Genomic DNA, 26068 nt, shown 5'->3' on the forward strand with positions numbered 1-26068 from the left:
GTAAATAGTGTACAATGCTTGTGCAACGACTAGGTGCCCATCGCGTAATGACAAGTTTATTAATGAAAAATTAACGGATGGGGATGTTTCGGGCCATTTTACGGAAATTTGTCCACACTCATTTTTTTAGGGTTCCATACCCACAGGGTAAAAGCGGGATCCTATTACCAAAGCGGGATTTTATTATTTATTATTGTTATTATTAGCAATAACTAAGACTCCACTGTTCGTCTCTTCGTCTGTCTGTCTGTCGATCTGTCTGTTTGTCACCAGGCTGTATCTCATGAACCGTGATACAACTGTCTAGCAGTTGAAATTTTCACAGATTATGTATTTCAGTTGCCGCTATAACAACAAATTATACTAAAAAAAAAGTACGGAAGCCTCGGTGGGCGAGTCCGACTCGCACTTGTCCGGCTTTTTAAATATAGAAATTAAGTCTGGTACATTTTCCGTAAAATGGTTTAAGTAGGTACTAATGAACTTCTTTAGTTAGTGATGTTTTTAAATAAGTTACCGACGAGAAAATTAATCAGAAGCGAAGCATTTCCGTTTCAGCTTGGGCAAAAAATGCTTTCGTATCGTATGTATGTCCGGTTGTTCTCCTCTAGATACAGGTCGCATGCCTCTTGTGCAGCTTTTCTTAAACTTTTTTGGTGACGGAACCCTTTTGGAAAGCCAAATATTTGACGGAGCCCGAAATAAAAAAAAAACGTTCGTCACTGTGAACCCTGTGAGCCTTAGGGGTCCGCGGAGCACACTTTGAGAATGGCTGCTCTAGTGGCATATTATACGAGATTATACATCAAGACCATAAAAGAAGCTATAGCCGGTCAAATAATTTTGCCAGTTGAAAAAGGCGCGAAATTCAAATTTTCTTGAGACGATAACCCTCCGCGCCTACATTTTTAAATTTGCCGCTTTTTTCTACTGATGGAAATGGCTTGACAGACTATGTTTTATCCATGGCATCCATCCTGCTCGATGATTGTATGGCACATTTTGGACTCTATTACTGAGTTAATAAAGCTCGTTATATAGCTTATATATGACTTTACTTTATGCACTGACATAAAAAGCCATTTTATGAAGCCTTCACATCATCTTCACATAACGTAAAAACTAACTTTATAACTTATTTATTTATTATTACGAGCCTATTGTGTCCCACTGCTGGGCAAAGGCCTCCCCCCTCTTCTTCCACTCCTCCCGGTTTTGAGCTACATCTGGCCAGAACTATATTATACGAAATTGTATAACTTATTATAATATAACTTATTATACGAAACTGCTAAGAAAATATAAGTAAATAATTCAGATATAATAGTCAATAATTCATGTTTTTAGTTTCTTCAATAAGAAAATACAAGCAATTCCATGTTAACCAACATAAGCACGCCAACTTTACTAGCCAGCAATTATAAGCTTTGACGATGCTTTGACGTCATAGTTTCATTTGACAGTACAAAAAAATGACAGTCGGTGTGCAAAGCTGTGAATGGAGAGGCGTGAGACTTGTAATCGAATAAATGTTTCGATTATATTAATTTAATTAATCGTGCAATATAATCATCAATTAATTGAGAGGTTTACGAAGAGATTTGTTATTTTCAATCAATAAAATGAGTGCCTCCAATGGAGAAAAGAAACAAATTCGTGTGTGGTGTGATGGGTGGTAAGTTAAATGATAATAAAATTGTATTTTGCCTACAATGTTTTTAAATTACCATGGCCGTTCGATAGTAATTTATAAATATAGAAGTAATAAAAGTTATTTAAAGTATACACATACGTATTACTACACTCTTATTGCAGCTGTTCGGTTTTAGCGCTCGATATTTCGCCTTATTTTTTCAGGTTACTACAAATAGTTACAAAACATTACATCCGTTGCCAATCAAGGCAAGGACTGTTTATAAATTATTTTCGGCCTTATAATTCTATTATTAAAGCAAAATGTTTCGGTGGAAATTTAGTTTTTAATGTTTTCAGTTACGACATGGTACATTTTGGTCATGCAAACTCCTTGCGGCAAGCGAAAGCACTTGGCGATGTGTTAATAGTCGGAGTGCACACAGATGAAGAAATTGCAAAACACAAAGGTCCCCCTGTTTTTACACAGGAGGAGCGGTACAAGATGGTGAAGGCTATAAAATGGGTTGACCAGGTTGTTGAGGGAGCACCCTACGTCACAACCCTTGAGACGCTGGACAAATATCAGTGTGACTTCTGTGTACATGGAGGTAAGTCATGATTTGAGATTTTAGATAGTCAAATGTCACAAGGTCATGGTCAGGGGCCCATTTCTCAAACAGTATTAGACTAATTAGTCCATGAACTGTCAAATCGTATGGGTTGCCATGACAACACACTAACAATATTAGACTATAGTCGTTCAAGAAATTGGCCCCAGGTCTAAAATAATATATGAGCATAAAAATATTTATGCTCATGTTAGGAGAAAATACATGACTACAGGATTGTTGTTTTTATAATTGTTTACGTCCCATATATTTTTTAGTTGCTAATGTTATTTTTACAACATATCAAGGTGTCAATGAAATTAAAATTCATTCTTATTCCATGTCCTTTTTGCACTAGCAATGGTAGTGACAAAATAAGGCTTAATTGAATTATATTCTCTTCTAACCTCGACTGAAAAAATCCAACCACCCCTCTTAGTCACAGGGTAATACATATAAATTAAGCAAGGTGACATTGGTACAAAAGGTAAGCAATGTAATGAGACAAATATTATTGTAAAAGCTTATGGAACGAATATAATTGGATTTTAATTGGTAGCATTTCTTGATAGCATAGCACACCCTTCGGGTGACATGTTACATAATTTTAATCACTTTTTTCCATTATTAAATCAATCTTAATCAATCAGTTAAACTTTAAATAGATATTCCTGCTAATAAAAAGGGAAATAAATTCATTTATCACAGACATGAGCATTTTTTGCCCTCACTATCTATCTATCTATATAAGCCCTTTATCCTGAACTCAGATTTTTCTTCCTTTCTTTGGAAGTTTTTTTTTCTATTTTTGTTATAATATGTAAGTTCAGTGTGCCTCCTGGCAAAGGCCTCCTCTAACTCCTTCCATTGCTTTCTATCATTCGCTACTCTTCTCCAGTTTGGACCAGCTGTCAGTTTGAGTTTGTCTTCCCACCTCTTGTACTGTCTTCCTCTATTCCTTTTACCGTCTCTAGGATACCAATGTGTTACTATCTTACTCCATTTTTCATGTCTGTTCCTTAGCATATGCCCAGTCCACCTCCATTTCAGTTGATCTATCTTTGAGAGTACATCTGTTATGCCCGTTTTTGCTCTTATAGTTGTATTTCTGTGTCTGTCTTGTCGTTTGATTCCCAGCATGCTTCTCTCCATTGCTCTTTGACAATGCTTGAGCTTTTCTCTGTGATGTTTTGGACCAAGTTTCGCAGCCATAGGTGAGGCAGGGCAAAATGCACTTTATTTTTGATGCTATTACTGAGGTCAGTGCATTTCATCACCTCTTTCAGTGACCAGTACTTCTTCTTCTTATTGGCTATCCGTCTTTTAATTTCCTTGGTTGTCATATCTTTATGTCCTAAATATACATATTCTTCTATATATTCGAGTGGTTGATCGTATTCCTTAATTTCATGGATGTCAGAGTATGTTAATAATTTGGTTTTGTTATGTTGATGGATAGTCCAGTTTTCTCACTTTCTTTATTTAGTTCTTGTATCATTTTCTTCAAGTTGTTTGGATTTTCCTCAAATAAGACAACGACATCCGCAAATCTGAGAGATGTAATAAAAAAGGATTTTGTAAAGAATAATACTACATATGTGTATTTATATAATTGGAAACACATTATTTTAAGGCTCTGATGTCTAAGCTAATATATGTCTGTTTGTTTGTCGTTTAAAAAATCTAGTATACTGTGGTGACTTACACCTTTTTAGGGTTGGGTACCCAAAGGGTAAAACCGGGACCCTATTACTAAGACTCCGCTGTCCGTCTGTCTCCAGGCTGTATCTCATGAACCATGATAGCATAGAGTAACTTATACTAGAGTGGTACTGTCATAGTAAATTTTGTAACCCCAGTAAATTCACTGCCATCTGTCGACACACTTTAAAACTAAAAATGAAGATTTATAAAAATACGATAAAATGTATTTAAATATGGATAAATGTTTTTTTTTATTTGCATTAATTATTTTGATGATTTTGACCCATGTTCTTTCACTGATATGCGTTAAAATTGTTAAATAACAAACGAAACCGTCAACGCCATCTATACGACTGTAGGCCAAAACTAGTAGCGCCCTCTGAACGAGAATCAAATTTTCTTGATTTTCGAGGCACGTTTTTTCCTTAGACTGTATCCATCTATTACGGAGTTATATCTATCTTTGATGATAGCTAGACCCAATTGCTAAATATTTATAATGTTGTTATTCTAATGAAATTGTCTTAATTCTTATATGTTAAATAACACTATGAATACTATGATAACAACATTACAATAATGACTGAGTTACTCACTAGTTTATCTGATACTTAAAAAACTGATAATCTCATCAGAATATCAATCTTCTAGTGAATGGATGACTCACGCAAAATTACCGCCAAGTTATTTACGCACACGTGAAGTATATTATGGTATTTATGGTCACATGTAAGATAAGTATCTAAAACGATTTTATGATAACATTGTATAAGGAATTCTTCACACTGACGCTTGGAGTGCTGATTCATCTTTTGTGCAAGATTGTCTCCTAAAGGGCGAACTTGCAAAATGTTTTGTTAGGAAGTGCATTATAAGGCACTTAGCATACTGGATCCGATTCGCACGTCGCTCCGATGTGCGAGCGGGATGTCGCTATAATACGCGCATAGCGTTGTCTCGCTCAGACATCTGAGCGACGTGCCAATCGGATCCAGTGTGCTAAGCGCCTAATAGCCCTTTGGAATTTCATCATCTTCCTCGCGTTGTCCCGGCATTTTGCCACGGCTTATGGGAGCCTGGGGTCCGCTTGGCAACTAATCCCAAGAATTGGCGTAGGCACTAGTTTTTACGAAAGCGACTGCCATCTGACCTTCCAACCCAGAGGGGAAACTAGGCCTTGTTGGGATTAGTCCGGTTTCCTCACGATGTTTTCCTTCACCGAAAAGCGATTGGTAAATATCAAATGATATTTTGTACATAAGTTCCGAAAAACTCATTGGTACGAGCCAGGGTTTGAACCCGCGACCTTCGGATTGCAAGTCGCACGCTCTTACCGCTAGGCCACCAGCGCTTTTAACACAAGTTTATGTACAAGAACAATATAACACTGATTTGACGATTTTTACTCATATAATATTATCTTATATTTTACGCGATTAAGTCCCGTCGTTGTAAATAATAAAGAACAATATAACTGACAGGTGGATTCTTGGCTGGGTGTCAATTATCCAGAATTTTAAAAACACATCACTTATCTTCTAATACTCATTCATAAAACTATTAGAGGTTTGAAAACACTTTGTACTTAATCTCGCCAAAATATTTACAAATACTAGAAAATGAGTACCCTCCCTTATTCGTAAGTCGGGTAAAAATATGGCATATGGGGACACCTACGTAAAACATCACTGACTGACCTTTTACTTATGACCTTACGATTTTAGAATAGGATTCAAGCAAGGCAATACTAATGTACGTATGTCACATTAATTCTACTAGTACCTAGTACAGAAGGATTTTAATTTTATTAGGCCTTGTTTTATGAAGATTTGTTAGACCTTGCATCAGAATAAGTATCAAACATTTAGTTTCTTAGGGTTCCGTACACAAAGGGTAAAAATGGAACCCTATTACTAAGACTCCACTGTCCGTCTGTCTGTCACCAGGCTGTATCTCATGAACCGTGATAGCTAGACAGCAAATTTTCACAGATATGTATTTCTGTTGCCGCTATAACAACAAATACTAAAAACAATAGAATATAATAATATGGTGTGGAACCCTTCTTGCGCGAGTGCGACTCGAACTTGGCCGATTTTTGATTTGTTACATCAATCAACAGACGGTAAAGTTCTTCCGAATTTAAAAATTAGGCCATTGATCGGGCCGGGTAGTGTCGGTGGTGTTAGTGCTTTGGAGAGGGGCGCCCAGTTAAGAGTCCCCGGCAAGCTCGGTTCTCCATACAAACGTAGTTACGCTCTCATTTCAAAACGAGCTAGATTGCTCTGAAACTTTGTACTTACAATGGGATAAGGTATATCTAGGTCTGTAATTAGTTTATGTAGCAGTAAAAACCACAGCGAATTTAAGTTTTTCATACAAATCTTGTTTTTGCTCTATTTCGTTTGTTTTATACACTAGAGCTATGTAAACTAATTACAGACCTAGATATACCTCATGTCATTGTATGTGCAAAGTTTCATTACAATCCAACACGTAGTTTTAAAATGAGAACGTAACTTGCTTATACTGATATAAGTAATTTTCTTTTTACAGATGACATCACAGTAACTGCAGATGGAATTGATACATATCATTTGGTCAAAAATGCAGGCAGATATAGGTATGTATGACAGGTTATTATTATATTACATTAAATTACGTTAAAAGAAAAAATCGTCATGACAATAGTTGCTCTATTCTTGAAATTCACGGCTTCGTGGCTAAAGTTTTCTAAAAACCTGTAGGCTGTCTTACAAGTGGAATTGGTGGTATATATATTTTAGAATAAATGACACTAAAAGTAGATTAAGTAGATTTAATTTAATTCATCGTTTTACTCCTCGTAATTTGTCGAAATCCTTTGGTTTATTTAATTGACCAAGGGAGTATTTGTAAGTGTTAAAGAATTTTTGTATTATATTTTATCTATTATTTCAGAGAGGTGCAAAGAACTGCAGGAGTATCAACGACGGATCTCGTGGGGCGGATGTTGCTCCTCACCAGAGAACATTTCAAGTAATATTTTTTGTTTTATATTTGAAACTAATAGCTACTGCCTGTGACCTCGTCTCTTTGAATCATGATAATCCACGATAAAAACTCCTATCCCTGGGACTCGAACTATCTCCATAACAAATTTAATTTTAATCCGTTCAGCAGTTTACCGCTTTCACTGCCAGCGACCCGCTAAGCGAGTTTTCTGTTCGTAGATGCTTTTCGCTACATACGTTTTTTCCTGTGTTATCGGCTACGCTCGTAGCGCGTAGCTCGCGCAGGTACTGAATGTGTTAAGAGAAGCGTGAAGAGCTTATCTGCTAGATGGATGGAGCATAAAATAAAATAACTACACAAATTGCGGTCACCGCTCATTGGTGCAGTCATAGTAACCGCAACCGCTAATTTCTGTAACGTCTTTATACGACCCCATGTAAATTAAATGGAAAAATTCATTCGAACGATATTTGTAAGTTACCTACAAATATAATTCACTAGTTTATGGAATAAAATACGGTCAGACCTAGTTCAACATACATAGATATCATATTGTTCTCATTAGTATGTAAAATGTTGCACTTAAGGCTGATCTGCATTTCAGGAGAGGTGACAAAGAGTACTACGTGGCGTTGGAGCACTCTTCAAATCTCGGCACAGATCGCACGGCACGGTCACCTTACACTGGGTGCTCGCAGTTCCTGCCTACTACACAGAAGATCATACAGTTCAGTAGTGGTCTATCGCCGAAGCCTACAGATAAGGTGAGTTGAAAGTTATGGGCGCATACTATAGAACGAGACAATAAAACGATTGGTAGAAGTGACTGTATTCCACGTTGGAGCACTCGTCAGATCTCGGCACAGATCGCACGGCACGGTCACCTTACACTGGGTGCTCGCAGTTCCTGCCTACTACACAGAAGATCATACAGTTCAGTAGTGGTCTATCGCCGAAGCCTACAGATAAGGTGAGTTGAAAGTTATGGGCGCATACTATAGAACGAGACAATAAAACGATTGGTAGAAGTGACTGTATTCCACGTTGGAGCACTCGTCAGATCTCGGCACAGATCGCACGGCACGGTCACCTTACACTGGGTGCTCGCAGTTCCTGCCTACTACACAGAAGATCATACAATTCAGTAGTGGTCTATCGCAGAAGCCTACAGATAAGGTGAGTTGAAAGCTATGGGCGCATACTATAGAACGAGACAATAAAACGATTGGTAGAAGTGACTGTATTCCACGTTGGAGCACTCGTCAGATCTCGGCACAGATCGAACGGCACGGTCACCTTACACTGGGTGCTCGCAGTTCCTGCCTACTACACAGAAGATCATACAATTCAGTAGTGGTCTCTCAACGAATAGCACAATCACCTTATAACGCAACATTAAAGCTTATTAAATTCTACACAAAAAAGTCCTAGATAACTTTGCGGAAAAAATACATCTTGTTATAGAAAATAATAGCTGAATCCAGATTTAGCGCTTATACGCTTTCAGGGGATATTCTCTTAATATGAAACTTGGAGGAATATGAATTCCACTTTTGTCTATACATTTGTACACGTTCTACTCCAATATCAACATTTTACTCGACTGCGACTTAAACAGAAAGTAGGGTTATGGGTTTAAATACTGAAAATCAGTACACCCTGTAGCTCAGGATACTGGACGGATTTTTTTAAATGACATATCGGTAGATTCCCCTTGCCCTTCACAACCTGTTTACACCTGTTTTATTAAAGAGGAATTAATACAGCCGCCTTGAGAGGACGCCGAATAGTAAATCATATTTTTACTTCTAGCGCCTAAACTATTGATAGGATGTCAATGAAATAGACATCAGTAGATCCATAATTGGTACACGAGTGCTATGCAATACAAATTTACTAAAATAAATGGAGGAAAAATGTTTAGGACTTAAAATTGTGACTGCAAAAACAGATTTTAGGTCTTAAATGGGGTTTAAACAATAGTGACAGTAATGAAATTTGACACCTACAATTTCAGGGATCCCTGTTTGCGTGTCATAAAATTGGAGCTTTGGGGACCACGGGGATCAAACGCCATCTTGAAAAGTATGTCTTTTTTGGTTTTTCTTTTTTTCTCGGAATATCTGGGTTTAATGTGAATACTGTGTATGGCGAAACGAAAGCTTATTAAATTCTACACTAAAAAGTTGTACAACACCATGTCCCAAAAACGAAGCCTTTTTCTAAAAATAGGGCTCAGAAGCTTACAAGTTTCCACACATTTTTTTTTCTTGGTTGAGTAGATAATGTTTTTGTGTTCCAAAAATTGGTAAAAAAAATCATACAAGTATTTTTTTCTGACCCGTCTTAAAATAAAATTTTAGTAGGAGATGATAAGTATAACCTTTTGACTTCTGAGCCATATTCCTAGAAGAAAGCTCCGTTTTAGGGACATGGTGTTTTATACCTTTTTTGTGTAGAACCTAATAAGCTTTTGTTTCGCTATACACAGTATTCACATTAAACCCAGATATTCCGAGAAAAACAGAAAAACCAAAAAAAACATACTTTTCAAGATGGCGTTTGATCCCCGTGGTCCCCGAAGCTCCAATTTTATGACACGCAAACAAGGATCCCTGAAATTATAGGTGTCAAATTTCATTACTGTCACTATTGTTTAAACCCCATTTAAGACCTAAAATCTGTTTTTCCAGTCACATTTTTAAGTCCTAATATCCCGTGAAAGGGTTAAATATGGCGCTAAATCTGGATTCAGCTATTATTTTCTATAACAAGATGTATTTTTTCCGCAAAGTTATCTAGGACTTTTTTGTGTAGAATTTAATAAGCTTTAATGTTGCCTTACACCATATTTTCATAGAGAACGTATATTTAGAGTAAAACGCAAATATCTCCAGGATGGTACACATTTTCCAAGATGGCTGCGATTCCTCGAGGTCCCCAAATGTCAAATAGTGTGGACATGAAAAAGAGACCTTTAATTAACATACATACCAAATTTCATCTCTTTGGAAGGATTTCGAGGTGAAACTTAATCCGATTGTGCTAGAAGCCCACAGATAAGGTGAGTTGGTAGCGACGGCCGGCGAATACTACAAAGGGAGCGCGCAGTTCATACATATTACCACGCAGTTGAGATAAAAGAAAACTGGATGACATAAACTTGTTAAACGACATTAAATTTAAGTCAAAATCAAAATGGGAACCCCCTCCTTTACTCGACTGTGTTTAATTTCAAAATTGGTTACCTTTACTTATCTTATGTAAATATGAACCACTACTATAATTGCTATCAGACAACATCTGCAATTAAATGTCAATATTTAATCCTGATAGGTTCATGTTGTGTGAGGTTCGTGAAGTTCTTTAGTGTTGGTCTAAAGTCTGCACCTGTTTACCTGAAATGCATGCGATAAGAAATTACAATGTGATACAATTTCAAGTTCTGTCCAGGTGGTGTACGTAGCAGGCGCCTTCGATTTGTTCCACGTGGGGCACCTGGATTTCCTCGCAGCGGCCCGCGAGCAGGGAGATTTCATCATCGTGGGGCTCCACACCGACCTCGAGGTCAACCGCTACAAGGGCTCCAACTACCCCATCATGAACTTGCACGAGCGGGTTTTATCCGTGCTTGCTTGCAAGGTAACAATAATTTAGGTTTATTGCCACACTGAAAATGCAAAATAAATAGGCTTAGCCAGTGCCGATGCCGGCCCGAGTCCTTGATCAGGGTAGACCGAAATCGGGTTTTGGCGCCCTTCGTTGAAGCTTTTTACCCAAAAGCAAACCGAACCGTATTTTGGGCCCGCGTCACACTCGCGTCTTTCAAAACTTATATTTTTTTTCTCATTTGCCATTTTGGCGCCCCCCTTGTCATCCGGCGCCTAGAGCGGCCGCTCCACTCACTCTACCCTAGATCCGGCCCTGGGCTTAGCTAATCCTGCGTCAGCCATTGCGACTTAGGTAGTGTTGTGCAGGTTTTAATGCCGTCCCTTATCAGGCAATCTTAGAATAAAAACTACAAGAAAAATTATACAAAAAAAAACTTTATTTATATTCACTAAACCGAGTTGGGGTACCTACAATTGGCTTTGTGCTTCAACAATAATTCATTCGCTTGTTCCAAAAAGCCGCTCGTGTTGACTTTCAGTAATGGTAGAAACGGTCATTCTATCTGTGGCAACAATTATTTAACCCTTCGAGAACTTCCAAAATACTGAACATAACCTTTGACCCCCTGTTCCGTATTTTCGCAGTACGTCCACGAAGTCGTGATCGGTGCGCCGTACTCCGTGACGGCGGAGCTGATGGACCACTTCAGGGTGCAGGTGGTGTGCCACGGCGACACGGCCATCGCGCGCGACGCGGACGGCGCCGAGCCCTACGCCGTGCCCAAGAAGCGCGGCTGCTTTAAGGTGACTATATTCACATTTTTATATAACACCCAATTGTAAACTTTATAGAAACGTATTAAGGGTCATTTTATACTGTACAGATGGTGGTCAAAGACTAAAGCAAAAATACAATGTTATTTTAACTCCTCAAATCTCACGGGCGTGATATCGCACACACGATTTCATACAATATGTATGAATATGAAAGTAAAAAAAACCCCTAGAACTTTAGTTTTTTGACATAGTTTATGGCTGGGACTCGAAGGGTTAAAGAGCGCACCGGCTCGGCTGCGTGTGCGTAGACGGGCACGTGCGCGTGCGCTAAATTGTTTGAGTCGCGCACGCACACGTCACATTACCGGTGTGCCGTCTTAGTCCGTGGTGTACACGTAATTATACGGCAAATGATCATGATGGAATTTCCTTTTGCAAAGTTGCTCCTTTTGACTCACGGATTGATTTAGAAAGGGGAGCCATCCGAATCCTTAAAAAAATTGACTAGGGGGGTGCCCCCGAAATTTGTAAAAAATGATGTTTTGCTCATGTGGTCAAGTTTTTTATCATTTTCGTGTAACTCAAGGATGCTAAATTTATTTCTGATATCAAAGATAGATATAACTCCGTAATAGATGGATACTGTCTAAGGAAAAAGCGTGCCTCGAAAATCACGAAAATTTGATTCGCGATCAGATGGCGCCACTAGTTTTGGCCTACTCTCGTATAGAGGGCGTTGACTGTTTCGTTTGTTATTTTTAATTTTAACGCATACCAGTGAAAGAACATGTGTCAACATCATATAAAAATAATTAATGCAAATAAAAAGTCATTTATCCATATTTAAATACATTTTAACGTATTTTTATAAATCTTCATTTTTAGTTTTAAAGTATGTCGAGATGGCAGTGAATTTACAGTGGTTACAAAATTTACTATGACAGTACTGCTCTATCTTATTATATCCTCATTGCTGATATTTAATTTATAATAATAATAATAAATAATATAAGTTCTTTATTTAGATAACCAAGATCCACATATTGTTAGTTACATATTTTATGTTTTACTTATAACTAAGGTTAGTAGGCAAAGATAGATATAACTCCGTAATAGATGGATACAGTCTAAGGAAAAAACGTGCCTCGAAAATCAAGAAAATTTGATTCTCGATCAGATGGCGCCACTAGTTTTGGCCTACTCTCGTATAGATGGCGTTGACGGTTTCGTTTGTTATTTAACAATTTTAACGCATATCAGTGAAAGAACATGGGTCAAAATCATAAAAATATTTAATGCAAATAAAAAAAATTATTTATCCATATTTAAATACATTTTATCGTATTTTTATAAATCTTCATTTTTAGTTTTAAAGTGTGTCGACAGATGGCAGTGAATTTACTGGGGTTACAAAATTTACTATGACAGTACCGCTTTAGTATAAGTTACTCTATGTTAGTAGGTTTATAATGAAATAAACTAGAAATATAAATAAAATAAGATTACATTATTTATACGGGTTCATAATATCAATATTTTGGAAAAAAATGATAAATAAAAATTTGCTATTTTATTTTTTCCGGAATAAATCCTTATATTTTTCTTATTTTATAATGCACCCAAAAAATAAAAAAAACATGAAAAGCCCTATTGTTCCTCGTTTAAAAATTATACACATGGCATATTTATTTTAAAAAATGTGAAGAAAAAAAATTTAAAATGACTTTCAACCACAACCTCATTGTACAGGATACAACGATGTGAGTTTACGGCGTTTGATGATGATGAGATCCCTCTTTACTTAGTGAGTCCTTTGAACCCTTAGATCATTTTAGGAAGGGGAGCCACCTTGATTTGCAATAAGTTTGGTGACATTTTCGAGTATATCAAAAGGTACATCATCATCAAACGCCGTAATTCTCATAGTTGTAACTCACATTCAGTAAGCTTGTGGTCTACATTTTATTTCTTTTTGTCCACATTTTTTAGAATAAATATGTACACCTTTTATAACGAGAAATAATAGGGCTTTTTATGATTTTTTTATTTTTTGTTTGTATATTAAAATAAGAAAAAAATATTCAGAAGAAAGGCATTTATTGAGTAAAAAATAAAATAGCAAATTTTTATTTTTCATTTTATCCAAAATATTGATATGAAACCGTATAAATTAAATATCAGAAATGAATGAAGCATGCCTGAGTTATACGAAAATGATACAAACTTGTCCATATAGCGAAACTTTATTTTTTGCAAATTTCGGGGGGCACTAAAAGTCAAAATTTTGCATCAGAAATTCGATTTGCTCCCCTTCCTAAATTAATCTGTGAGTCAAAAGTACACCTGTAAGTGTGTGTGTGTAAGTGTGCAAAAGGAAATTCCATCATCATCATTTGCCGTAAATCGCATTTTTTTGCCGTGTGCACCACGGAATATCTCTCATAAGGATCTTTATATTACAACGCGCATGTGCAAGTGTACACACACGCACCTGGAGTAGCACGGGCAGGCTTTAAAATAAATGTCATAATCTATTTATTGGCTATGCGCGAAGTGCGGGGTGGGGAAATTCAAGCTAGGAACGACAGAACGACAGCGCCGTCCTGTCAAATGTAAACTGACAGCTATAAGAATTATAATATAATTATAAGATGAATATGTCCCATAGGCCATAGCCAACACAGTCATGCACTTGTTTTATCGACACTAATAAAATTATATCTAGGAAAAAGACTGCCCCTAGGTACTAGGCTAGTTAATAAATACTGTATAAAACTGGGTTAAAACCCCACAGATTAAATATATTGGTTTCAACGCATTTTTTATGAACCAAACCAGTATGTAGTCTATGGCATATCTTCCTCTCCGCTCTATTGCTAATTAATTCGTATGTCATAAACAAGAAATTAGTTTTTTTTTATTCTATACCCAGGACTTAACACCTAAACTATAATTGAAACGATTGGCGTGACATCTGCGCTTAGCTTTGCGCGTTTATCCTCATATTTTATTTTTTCACTGTACTTATTCATAAAAATTGATTGCAGATTATCAAATCCGGCAACTCCATGACAACAGAAGACATCGTGCAACGAATAATAAGCCACCGCCTCGAGTTCGAGATGAGAAATACGCGCAAAGAGCACAAGGAGATCGCCGCCGTGAAGGCCATACAAAGCGAACACCTCAAGCAGAACGGCACGTGTTTACATCAGGAGAGTTAACTCATCAACTACTAATCATAATCAACCTCTGAACTATAGTAGACAACTAATTTGACCTATAATAAGTTTGGCAACAATTTCATTTTTGGTACAAGCTTTTATCGCTGACTGTACTTTTCTTTCCACAGGCAACTAGTACTCATCGAGACAATTCTAAAAACCCCAAACATAATTAGGTTTCGTTGTTTTATCACAGAGTTCCTATGGCCACCTTCTGTCTCCATCATCAGATCTGCTCGATGGTAGATGGTACCATAATATTGCATTGTCACCCGACTTACATGTGTATGCAAATTTTCAGCTTCATTGGAAGTCGGGAAGAGGATCAAATTTAACTTGCATGAATTGATCTGTAGGTACAAACATAGTTACATAAGTACATACATACTTACATAGGTACATTGCAACAAGGCATTGCATTGGTAGGTTAATAAAAAACTTTTAATAACTTACAGCCAGAGAAGAGCCCCGTTAACGTTTTCGGCGCCATTGACTTGATATAAAATCAGTACATTTCGTGCCCCACACACCACGACTATATATGTTATACGGTTTTTTTACGTGCAATTTGTAGCGTGACGGTGATGAAATTTCATTACTTCATTGACGTGGCGGCGAAAAGGTTAAAAAAGACCAATGATTCGGTCGCAAGAAACCGTAAGACTAGGACAGCACTAGGGGGTTATTATTTACATTTATGCAAGACACTTTCTGACATATTTCTGCTAAGAGGGACAGGGAACTACTATTACATCTGACATTGTCGGAGGTCTACCGAGCTTTCTCTGTCACTCTTAGAAGAAAGTGTGCAAAGGGGTAGATGTTATAAGTAATAACTCCTATGTCCCAGACCTCGCAGTGGAATTTTCGGCTAAAATAGTTAGTTACAATTCACTAGGCCTGCGAATCCGAAACGCGATACGGTTGTGGGCAAAACAACTTTGAAAGGATTTTTTTAGTAGTGCGAATTAGGTCCCCGGTGAGCGAATAGTTAATCCGTTTTAGCTAGATAGTTATTCTAAGTGAAATTGAACATGGATTAGAAAAGTATAGCTTTACTAGATGGTCTAGCCAAGAAAAGTATAGAGCACAATATTGACAAATAAAATTGGCTTTAAATTTTGATGCCTTTATCGGTTACTTAACTAGAAAACCGAAAACATTATTCAAAACATAGCGCTCGTATTTCATTGTAATCGGTAAGTGTAGTTTGATTGAATCACAGGAGTACCATCCGTTACTATTCTGATTACCTGTTACTTGAATTTGATTGTCTGTTATAGTTCAGTTGTTAGCGACACATCTAGTACTCGTTACCAAAAATATAAATGAATGCTATGTAGACAAATTAAAAGAATATGTTTATTTCGATACAGCATCCGCGTAAAACTAAACGGCAATAGAAAAACCAAAGTTGTCGGATCTGTGTTAAAACGCTTTTGAAAAGTTTATTTGCTGTCTAGGTAAATCATGTATATAAATTTAACTGTTTATTTATTGCGTTTGGATGCGTGAAGGACTTTATTGCTTGTTCGGCAATATCTAGAACCTAGTCTTATGTGAAGGAACTAGGTCTTACAGAGAGAATAAACCGAGAGGGAAAGGTCCATACAAAATCAAGGGATGTTTTCTGGAAAAATTGACCTTAGAATTGTGTAAAAGAACCTTGTTTTCTAAATGCACTAAAATCACTTCTAAGATCACGGTTTAGTGTACAAAGCTCCCCTGTTCGTATACAAATTCTTAAATATCATATCTTGTTCTTTTAGTAAAGTTGTACGCGCTCAAACGCAAGACTTCTTTCGTCTGGTTGAAAGGTATATATACTGATATGAATATGTTATATAATATCGGAATTATCATGAAGCAACATAAAGCTTCAAGCATTTGCTGCAATGTAATGTCAAATTACAATATTAAATTGCACCAAACTTACAAAATGAGATTCTTAAGTTAGTGGAACTAATCTCTATCAACCCCTCGAGCCTCGTGATCGCGATATCGCACACGAGATCATACAAAATGTATGAACAGTCGAAAACCCCTGGGATTAAGAAAGAGAGTCGAGGGGTTCAATTATAAATAATCAATATTTATTGAAACACATGATATTACTCAATTCAATTCCAGAATTGCCCGCCTATTTCTGTTTTTTTATTCCGTAGACTAAAATGACATTTCATGTGGTACTAAGAAATGTCATGTCTTCCACATGAAACGTCATTTTAGTCAACGGAATAAAAAAAAACAGACCTTAAGTTTTTATTTATAATAAGATTTGTAATTATTGCCAAGTTTTTGCCTAATATATGTCATTCCGATTTACTATTTTCACTAGCAAAAACTTAGTTTACTGTTGTTATGTGGTTGTATGGCATCAATCAACATTTTTTGTTGAAGGTGTTTAGGTAAGGAAGGGCTTTTAATTATTTCTTTCTTGTTTATATTTATTGTATCTTGTACTTTATATTAAATATTAGGTCTTTTCTATATTTAAAATACAATTATCCGCATTTTTCAGTCGAATTATTTAAGGTGTTTTGTTTGTTATATACTAATAGTTTTTTGACGCTACACGCCTTCAATGTATTTTATATTTTATCTAATTTATAAATAATGTTATAACCTGAAAGTAATGTGCATATTATAATAATACACTATATATTAATATAGTTTTCTTTGTGTTTACCTTTATAGGGTTAATACGACAAACCTAATCTGTGGGCACTGAAAAGTAAGTACATTCAATGGCTTCGATACCTACGATAGGCCTACGATCGATTGACACCCATTTTTACAGGATACACTTCTTACAAAAATATATACAATTTTTTTTCAAATTTCAATTTTTGTAAACGGGACCATATTCATAACATAACCCTTTGGATTTATAAGGGGTCATTGCCATTACACCTATGACCTATCCTTTTTCAAGACCCTTCCTGCTGAGAGGGACAGAAAGGTATTGTCTTATTTCTCTATCATTCTTAGCAACAAAATATACTCACACACCCAACTTGTCAGTAGAATAAGGTGCGAAATTCAAATTTTCTGTGGGTGATTAACCCTTCGCGCCTACATTTTATTTGCTACCTTCTGTGGAATACTACCCATAGAAATGCCCTCTCAGCCGTAACAAGTGCGGTAGTCAGCAGCTGATGCTTTTCCGCCATCTTGCCGCAAACCAAACGCGCATGAAACTGCGAAATTTAATCGCCGTGAAGTTGTGCGAGTGTGGAGTCATAAGCACGCTCCACACTCGTGCGAGAATCGCGGCGCGAAGCCGCGAATGCGAGTGTGGAGTACGCGTCGCAGATCTGCGAAATCGACTCCACACTCGCGTTCACGAATGTTCTCTCCGCGAAGTCGCGCCGCGATTCACGCACGTAGTCTGGAGGGGGCTAAACAACTTTGTCAGTAGAAAAAGGCGCGAAATTCATATTTTCTATGGGACTATAACCCTTCGCACCTACATTTTTTAAATTTGCCGCTCTTTTCTACTGACGGAAATGGCTTGACACTATATTAAACAAGGGCCTGACAATTTTTGATAGAGAGATAGTCTTATTGCGATTCCTATAAGAGTAAAGAGAAAATTGTGCCATTCTTTTCCTTATCACCGTCCGGGTGGCGAAATACCGAAATTTATAAGTGAGAGAAAAATACTATGCTGCCCAAATTTTATATGAATATTCTTTCTCTTACCCTCGGTTGCTCGATGGCGGCTGGCGCGTCTATAACTACTTGTATATACTATGTCTATGATATTATTGTTAAAATATAGGGACAGTACGTGTAGCCAACATTACGGTGAAGTATGGAAAGGCATGTGAGTTATCTGTGGTAAGTCGAAGGTTCGACAAGATCCATAGCAAATCCATAGTGACTAAAATAAACGCTCGGTGGTGAAATTAAGCAAATATTGACAGCAAGGAAACGGTGCGAGTACCGTTTTATGCATTCTGTATGTATATGTTTATTGAAAATGGCTGAACAATGTACCCAGTGAGAGTAACTATTTTTACATTTGTGCTATGTTTAAGTTTAGTGGCGTGGGGAAGCAATATTTAGTGACTTGGGCCGTACTAAGTTAACAAGCAATTGTGGAGAATTCTCGCAACGAAAAATAGTTCTACATACAAAGGTTAGTGTTTTTACGCTGCCCACAGCTATTCAAGCTGTATCTTTTTTATTGATAAGATCTAGTTTAACCGATTATTTATACGCAATGCCATTTGTTTTAGGTCACAGTTTTGATAATACAGCTCTTATGGAATTTAATCTATTTAATAAGTAATAGTCAAGGCAAAATTCGTATATGACATCATGTAAATCAGCTGTCATTTCATTGATTGTTGTATCGGTGTCTGTAATCAGATACCTTCTGTATTAATTATTATTAACTTTCTGGAATCTGGGCAGCGGACGCCGAAAATGATAACTGTATATTGTCTAGTACATGGAAATGATTACCACGGTTGTGGGTTGCCAACAAGTCTTATTCATAATGTTATGTTTAGACGCAATAGACTTTAGTTGAATAACAGTTCAGTAATAACAAAACCTTGGAGTAGCAGGATGCAGGGAAATGGTTTATCAAGTCTATAAAAATTTAAATTTAATTACCTATTTAACGCATTTACTGCCAGGAGGCGTGGCCTAGGCACAAACTTGTATGATGGTGAATGCACATGTGCGTTGGGGGCAGTGAATGTGTTAATATTATTTGATATTTACCACTAGCTTTTCAGTGAAGGAAAACATGGTGAGGAAACCTGCATACATCTGCGAATTTTTTTAAAGATTTAAGTATATGCGAAATCCTCCAGAAAATGGTTCAAATATAGCTCGCAACAATGGACCTAATTTCATATTTTCATATTTCATTTATTGCGTAGTCATGATACATAATAAGATGTTACAAATAAGTTAGTCAATTCATGACACCCTGTTAAGGCACAACAACAAAGTTTAACTTACTATTCCATACTATATTATAATATTCCATACATTCAGTTTATGGCAATTGTAAAAAAAAAAAACATTTAAAAAAAATATTGAATAAAATCAAAATTTTGATTAAAAAATACCAACTATGCATGCATAAAGTTAATTAATTTATTAAATGTTATTTATTTAAATGCCAACCCATATGTGTAATATGTGATAAAGTTATATTTGGCCTATGACACATAACATCACTTATTACTGCCCGTGAATGTGTTAAGCAATATAATTTATTTACCTATATTTTTATTTAATTACTTCAATTCAATTTCACCTACATTTGTCAGTTTCTCAAAGTCATGGATTATGAATGCATTTATTATTTACATCGGTACTCATGATATTAAAATAGACAGAGAAATTATCTGCAGATGCATGCAATAGACAGTTGACTCATGTAAATTTGTCTTGTCAAAACATATTATGACAAATGACACATGTCTTACAGTAGAACTGGCATAAGCTATTATTTTTACAAAATTTGATCTTGCATAGAATGTCCTGCAAATTTACTTCTTTTTTAATTGGATGATATCATTGATATTATTATAATTACATTTAGCTGTACTGACGGACCTACAGCCATAGGTACCAGTGCCTTCTCTCATCATCATTAACTTAAGAGTTATTCTCTTGTCGGTGGAGTATCTTCCAGCTTTCCCTATCCCGCGCCAGCTCTTTGACTTTTTGATATGACACGACCCCTACTTTTTCTTTCACTTGATCTAAAAAGCGGCGTCTGGGTTTTCCTCTACCCCGCTTCCTTCCTATCCGCCCCTCCAGGATAGTTTTAAAGAAGTAGTCGTGTCGTATTAAGTGTCCAATCATTTTCTTCTCTAATGAACATTTATTTTTCAACTAGTCATGAGTATAAAATTATAAATAAGAGTTCAAAGGTAAAAAAAAAATTTTTAATACTTATTCTTACCCAATTTTCCCATATTTTATAGATAAGGAAAAACTTCTTGTGATGAACATGCTACAAGCTTTTTTTAAAATTATGACAGACAAATTAATGTCACCATATTCTATGATTTCTTTTTAAAACTTTTCCCTATACACAAATACATGAAAAGCTCAGAAGTCCCTGTATAATTTTCCAATATTATGATGTGGTATGTGAGATAGAATTTTATTGCCCAAACCAAACCTAGTTGTCCCTGGCCTACTTTTTAAACTTGTTATTTATAATGCAGTGGAAACTTTTCCTTCACAAGAATTCAGTTTGTTTGCAACATTATTAGGAATGTTCTCTATCATGGAGTCTATGCGAATCCTTACGTGTTTTTAAAAGTCTTGACTCGAAATAAACTATCTTAAAATCAATATCTTCAATTATAAATCGGCACACATGAGAAAATACAAAACTATTTTTGTTAGCAAATAAATGTAGTGTATGAAAAAAACTACTCACAACTGCAACTCCTAGTCTTAAATGTCTTAATTTCATGTAAAAACAAGTCACAAACAATGCTTTATACAAACGCCGTCAAATAATATACCGACCCTGCATGGCAAATTTCGTAATCAGTACAGTGACATCTATCGACAAATAGGTAGCGACAGATTTATGCGCGGAAAAGCCTTTCGGATCGAGCCTCCGAAAACAGCGGGTAGGCTTAACCGGGGTAGCTAGAGCCTGACGATGCGCGGGCGCTGCGCGCGGGCCGTTCGAGCCATGAGTCACAGCCGCCCAAAATAGCCCGTGGAATGGGCGCCGCCTATCGGCTCGGGCGGGCGGCGTAGATCACGTTAGTGGCTGCATCGCCGCCACCGCCACAGGAGCGGTAGAGCGGTACCTTGCGCGCGCGCTTAGCACGGTGGCGGCGCCGGCGCGGGATGCGCTGCCATGCCGGTACGACACCGCGAGCTCGGCGACGAGATCGCACCCCCGGAGCCGAAGCGCTGCAGACACTGCGACGGTACCGTACCAAATGATTATAACCAATTAAAAAAAAAACAAATAGACGAGAATTTTTAGCTTACAGTTTAATAAAGTAAAATGATGGCTGCAAGCCTGGTTTCAGCTCTAGTTTTCTTTCAGCCTCCAGCTTAGTTACGCGATGCTAGAATAAAATTTTCTTTCTACAATTAGTTTAAAAAACGTGTTCATAACTTTTAGAAAAAATGAAACCTAAATAAAGTTATACAAATTAAGAAAAATGTGAAACCTGTTTCATCGCAAGTTTACAGCTTTTAGCTGAACTATGCGATGATAGAAACACATTTTTACAAGCTTTTATTCAACTTGCCCTGTTATGTATGCATGTATGTAAGTGTTAGATAGTTAAGCTCGTCACAGACGGATTGATAATATGGGGCATTTTCTATGAAAAGGGACCTTATTGTCGTTGGCGCTTACGCCGCACAGCGTTGTATTTATGTCGGAGCATCGTTAATAATGGCGTAACCGCCATCAACAATAAGGTCCCTTTTTATAGAAAATACCACATATATCGGCAGATACTTACCGATATCTTAGAGTATCGCTAAGCACCACACACGCCAACCATACCAAAATATATATCGCTCTCTGTCTAGCACCTACATTGTTAGAGAAACGAAATATACCTGTCAAATAGTGCGTAAAAGATATCTGCAGATGCCGTATCTTACGGTATCTGCCGATCTGTTATCATTCCGTCTGTGTAATGTGGGTCAAATCTTGGAAGCAAAATTTGACCCACTTACCGATTTCCGATTGAGCTGAAAATTTGCATATTAGGTACATATGTAAGTCGGGTGAAAATGCAATATTAATGATACCATCGAGCTGATCTGATTATGGAGACAAGATGTGGCAAAAGAAACTCTGTGATGATACAACGCAACCTGATAGGGATGTTGAAATTTTTTTAGAACTGTTTTAATTTTATAGATAGACACGTAATTATGTATTACAAAAAAAACATTGATTTTTAATTTATTTTTTATTTTTTAAATTAATTTTTATTTTATTTTATTTAAATTTTATTTTCATTCGTATTGTTATTATTTTCATTTTTATTTTGACGATCATGATATAAATTCTTATATTTTTGACATTAATGCAAACTTATTTATATGAATTTCATGTTAACAATTTTTGTTTTGTACAATAAAGTGATTTACTACTACTACTTATTATGTAATTGTCTTTCATGAAATAAATCATCTAATCAAAGATAGATAAATATAACTCCGTAATAGATGGATACAGTCTAAGGAAAAAACGTGCCTCGAAAATCACGAAAATTTGACTCTCGATCAGATGGCGCCACTAGTTTTGGCCTACACTCGTATAGAGGGCGTTGACTGTTTCGTTTGTTATTTATAATTTTAACGCATACCAGTGAAAGAACATGGGTCAAAATCATATAAAAATAATTAATGCGAATAAAAAAATAATTTATCCATATTTAAATACATTTTAACGTATTTTTTTAAATCTTCATTTTTCGTTTTACAGTATGTCGATAGATGGCAGTGAATTTACAGTGGTTACAAAATTTACTATGACAGTACCGCTCTATCTTATTATATCCTCATTGATCTAATCTAATCTAATAAAAAATCGAGTTTAATTAGTTTAGTGTTTAAATTTTGCGCGAAAACGCTCCAAGCTGTCACGTGATCTTGATGACGTCACCATGTGATAAATAAACAAACTGCTGTCAAATTGTCAGTCATGTCATAGGCATAGCGTAGATCAAAATCTGTAGTATGTATGTATTTAAGTTCTCTCTATTTCTAAAATATAGTACATAGGTTAGATATATAAATATACAAGATAAAATAATGAATAACAAGTTCTACAAGTGTTATGCAGTGCCTATTTGTAAAAGAACAACAATCAAGACACTAAAGTAGGAAGTAATTCATATTGGCCTTTTGATAAAAATTTTACATTTCATGGCGAGTGCGATGTGTGTCATTAGTTACGAGTCCCGAGATGGCCGAGATGTGTATTGCAGCCGTTGGCGAATAAAACACAAGGGACGAGTAAATAATAACACTTTCACACGTACCATGAACGACGTTTTTTAATTCATTTGCGAAAAAAACCACAACTAAACTTACATGATTATTAAAGTTTAGTCTCGTTAAATAGATATTGAAGTAGACCGTGTCAGTTTGTAAAATTGAAAAAAAAAGTTAATAATATTATTTTCGAAATTGCTTTCTTGGGGTTGGATATGAGGATATCACGTATCATTTGTGGTATATTGTAAAAAAAAAATGGGCCATATCGTATCTGGAGGAGCCCAAACTTGGTATGTTTCGAAAATTCTTTTTGTTTTAATTTAAAAAAAAATGGCCGAAATGTAATGATGTGATATATTTTTAGAATCGCCTCAAAAAGCCCTTTCGTATGATACCACACACGATAGGTTTTGGAATATTTTTTTATTTTCCATACAAAAAAAATAATGTTTTATCACCCCCCCGGGATTTTTTTTTTTAGGGACCCTATTACTAAAACTCCACTGTCCGTCTATCTGTCTGTCCGCCTGTCTGTCTGTCTGTCTGTCCGTCTGTCTGTCACCAGGCTGTATCTCATGAACCGTGATAGCTAGATAGTTGGAATTTTCACAGATGATGTATTTCTGTTGCCGCTATAACAACAAATACTAAAAACAGAATAAAATAAATATTTAAGGCCGTTCCATCGGTTTGCCGCTGTCACTGTCACATTTCGCAAGAAAGAACGGTAAAGATCATGCGCGCCAAGTGTCAATTTTGATCGACGACAAAATTGTCGATTTTTATTTATTTTAAAAACGTTACCTTACAATATCTAAATTCGAAAGCTATGAAATTACTATTTAAGTTAAGATTTTTTTTTTCTTTTTTTGTTTATAGTATCACATAATAAGTAACAGAGTAAAGTTGGATTAAAAGTCCGAGTTAGAGGTTACTTTGGGAATTAATTGTATCGAGCGAAGTGTCATAATTCGTGTATCGGAAGTTATGTTGTTAAAGATAATATAATCAAGAACTACATATATTTTTTACACGACTACGAATATCAACGCCTCTTAGAAAAACATGATCATATAAGGAGATTTTTCGCCTTCTGGCTCAGGGAACCGCCTTAAGTGGGGCTCCCATACAACAAACGTGAATTTTTTGCCGTTTTTTGCGTAATGATACGGAACCCTTCGTGCGCGAGTCCGACTCGCACTTGGCCGGTTTTACAAAGATTTTAGTAAAATTCAGATTACCGCATACTTTTGAATGAATGAATGAATGAATATGTATTTATTGCCACAACAGCGAATACAGAAAACACAATATCAAAAAGTTACTTAACCTATAAACATTATATCTATAATCTTAACCTAATATTTGTAACTTAATAACTAAACATTTGCTGTGACAAATGGTTTGGGCGTCAGCATAATGCTGCCAGCATCAACTCAGCGTGAGAGACACTGCAGCGCTGTTTTTCAGCCCAGACCAAGATACCAATTAAAATAAATTAAATTAGCTCCGTATTTAACGACACAACACAAATACAATTCTCACTTAGCCAAATCTCAAACTTCAATTTATATAAATAACAAAGTGCTGAAAATCTCTAGGACTACTCATCTATTTTTATTTATTTATTTATTTATTTTTACCTAGGTACGCAAATTTGCCGTTTCCAGTTGTTTATTAAATATTAAGCGTTTGCAGTGTTTTTTAAATGTAATCGAACAACGTTTATGTCTAATCGGTGGTGGTATATTGTTCCATATTTTTGAGGCAGCGTACCTAAAGCTACCCTTAAACCCTGCATAATTATGCTTAAACACCATTAAATTTAGCTTTATTGTCTCTCGTGTGGGGTATCGATTTTCTTTGTGGAGGGATACTTCAGTCCATATAATGTCTTACGAGTGCTAGAGATACTTAAGTACATATATTTGTACCATTTGATTGCTTTCTTATCATTCGTTTATTATATTACAACGATGGAAAATTTGCTACCATTGGTACCATATTTACATATTTTCTGTCTGACTGGACTTCCAAATAACAATTATTTCCTCATATACTCAGCCTCATCTCGTATCGACTCAGTTTTCCATCATCATGAATATCATGCTATCACTTTCAGGCACCTCAATATCAAACAGGTGGTAGTTTAACCACATTGAAACATGTTGGAGAGCGAGCGTTTGATTGAATTATGTAAATCAATTGCCACTACCAAGTTGACCTCTAATCCTAATCTAATTCGTCATAATTTTCTACGGTTGATTTAAGACTGTTAATCCATATAACTGTATTCGTTATCAAACAGATGATTTTGTATTTATATTTCGGTGTTGGAACACTTGGAACGTTTGAATCTTGTAAAAGCATTCGCTGCTAAGTTGTCTTCTAATTTACTATTATCAGTCGAGACCACGTCGAGACTTTATTGATTCATATCACTCTCTCGCACCTCGATATCAAACAGGTGATTGTTTATGTAGACATCGTATAATTGGTAGTTGGAACGATTGACCCGTGTAATTACGGTGCGCGCTAATCGCCG

General features: G+C 36.2%; 2 protein-coding genes across 3 annotated transcripts in view; both read left to right on the plus strand.

Moving 5' to 3' along the window:
- The first annotated feature begins 1454 nt into the window (after nt 1-1454).
- On the plus strand, nt 1455-17228 carry LOC134745524 (ethanolamine-phosphate cytidylyltransferase). Its single transcript, XM_063679573.1, has 8 exons — nt 1455-1675; nt 1993-2243; nt 6504-6570; nt 6888-6965; nt 7546-7705; nt 10395-10583; nt 11198-11356; nt 14377-17228. Exons 1-8 carry the CDS (start codon nt 1623-1625, stop codon nt 14551-14553), a joined length of 1134 nt encoding a protein of 377 aa, XP_063535643.1. The 5' UTR covers nt 1455-1622; the 3' UTR covers nt 14554-17228.
- Nucleotides 17229-18503: 1275 nt separating this feature from the next.
- LOC134745113 (protein piccolo) overlaps nt 18504-26068 on the plus strand; it is a 63853-nt gene continuing 56288 nt past the window's right edge. The window contains exon 1 of one of the 2 annotated variants that reach the window (XM_063679067.1): nt 18504-18697. Coding sequence is in view for 1 of the 2 variants with exons in the window: in XM_063679066.1 (XP_063535136.1) it covers nt 21410-21482 (73 nt within the window). In the remaining variant the exon portion in view is untranslated. Of the gene's footprint in view, nt 18698-21287; nt 21483-26068 lie in introns of those variants that run through there. The other variant, XM_063679066.1, reaches the window with a different exon arrangement.

The sequence above is a fragment of the Cydia strobilella genome, chromosome 11, assembly GCF_947568885.1.
Source record: "Cydia strobilella chromosome 11, ilCydStro3.1, whole genome shotgun sequence".
Lineage (NCBI taxonomy): Eukaryota > Metazoa > Arthropoda > Insecta > Lepidoptera > Tortricidae > Cydia > Cydia strobilella.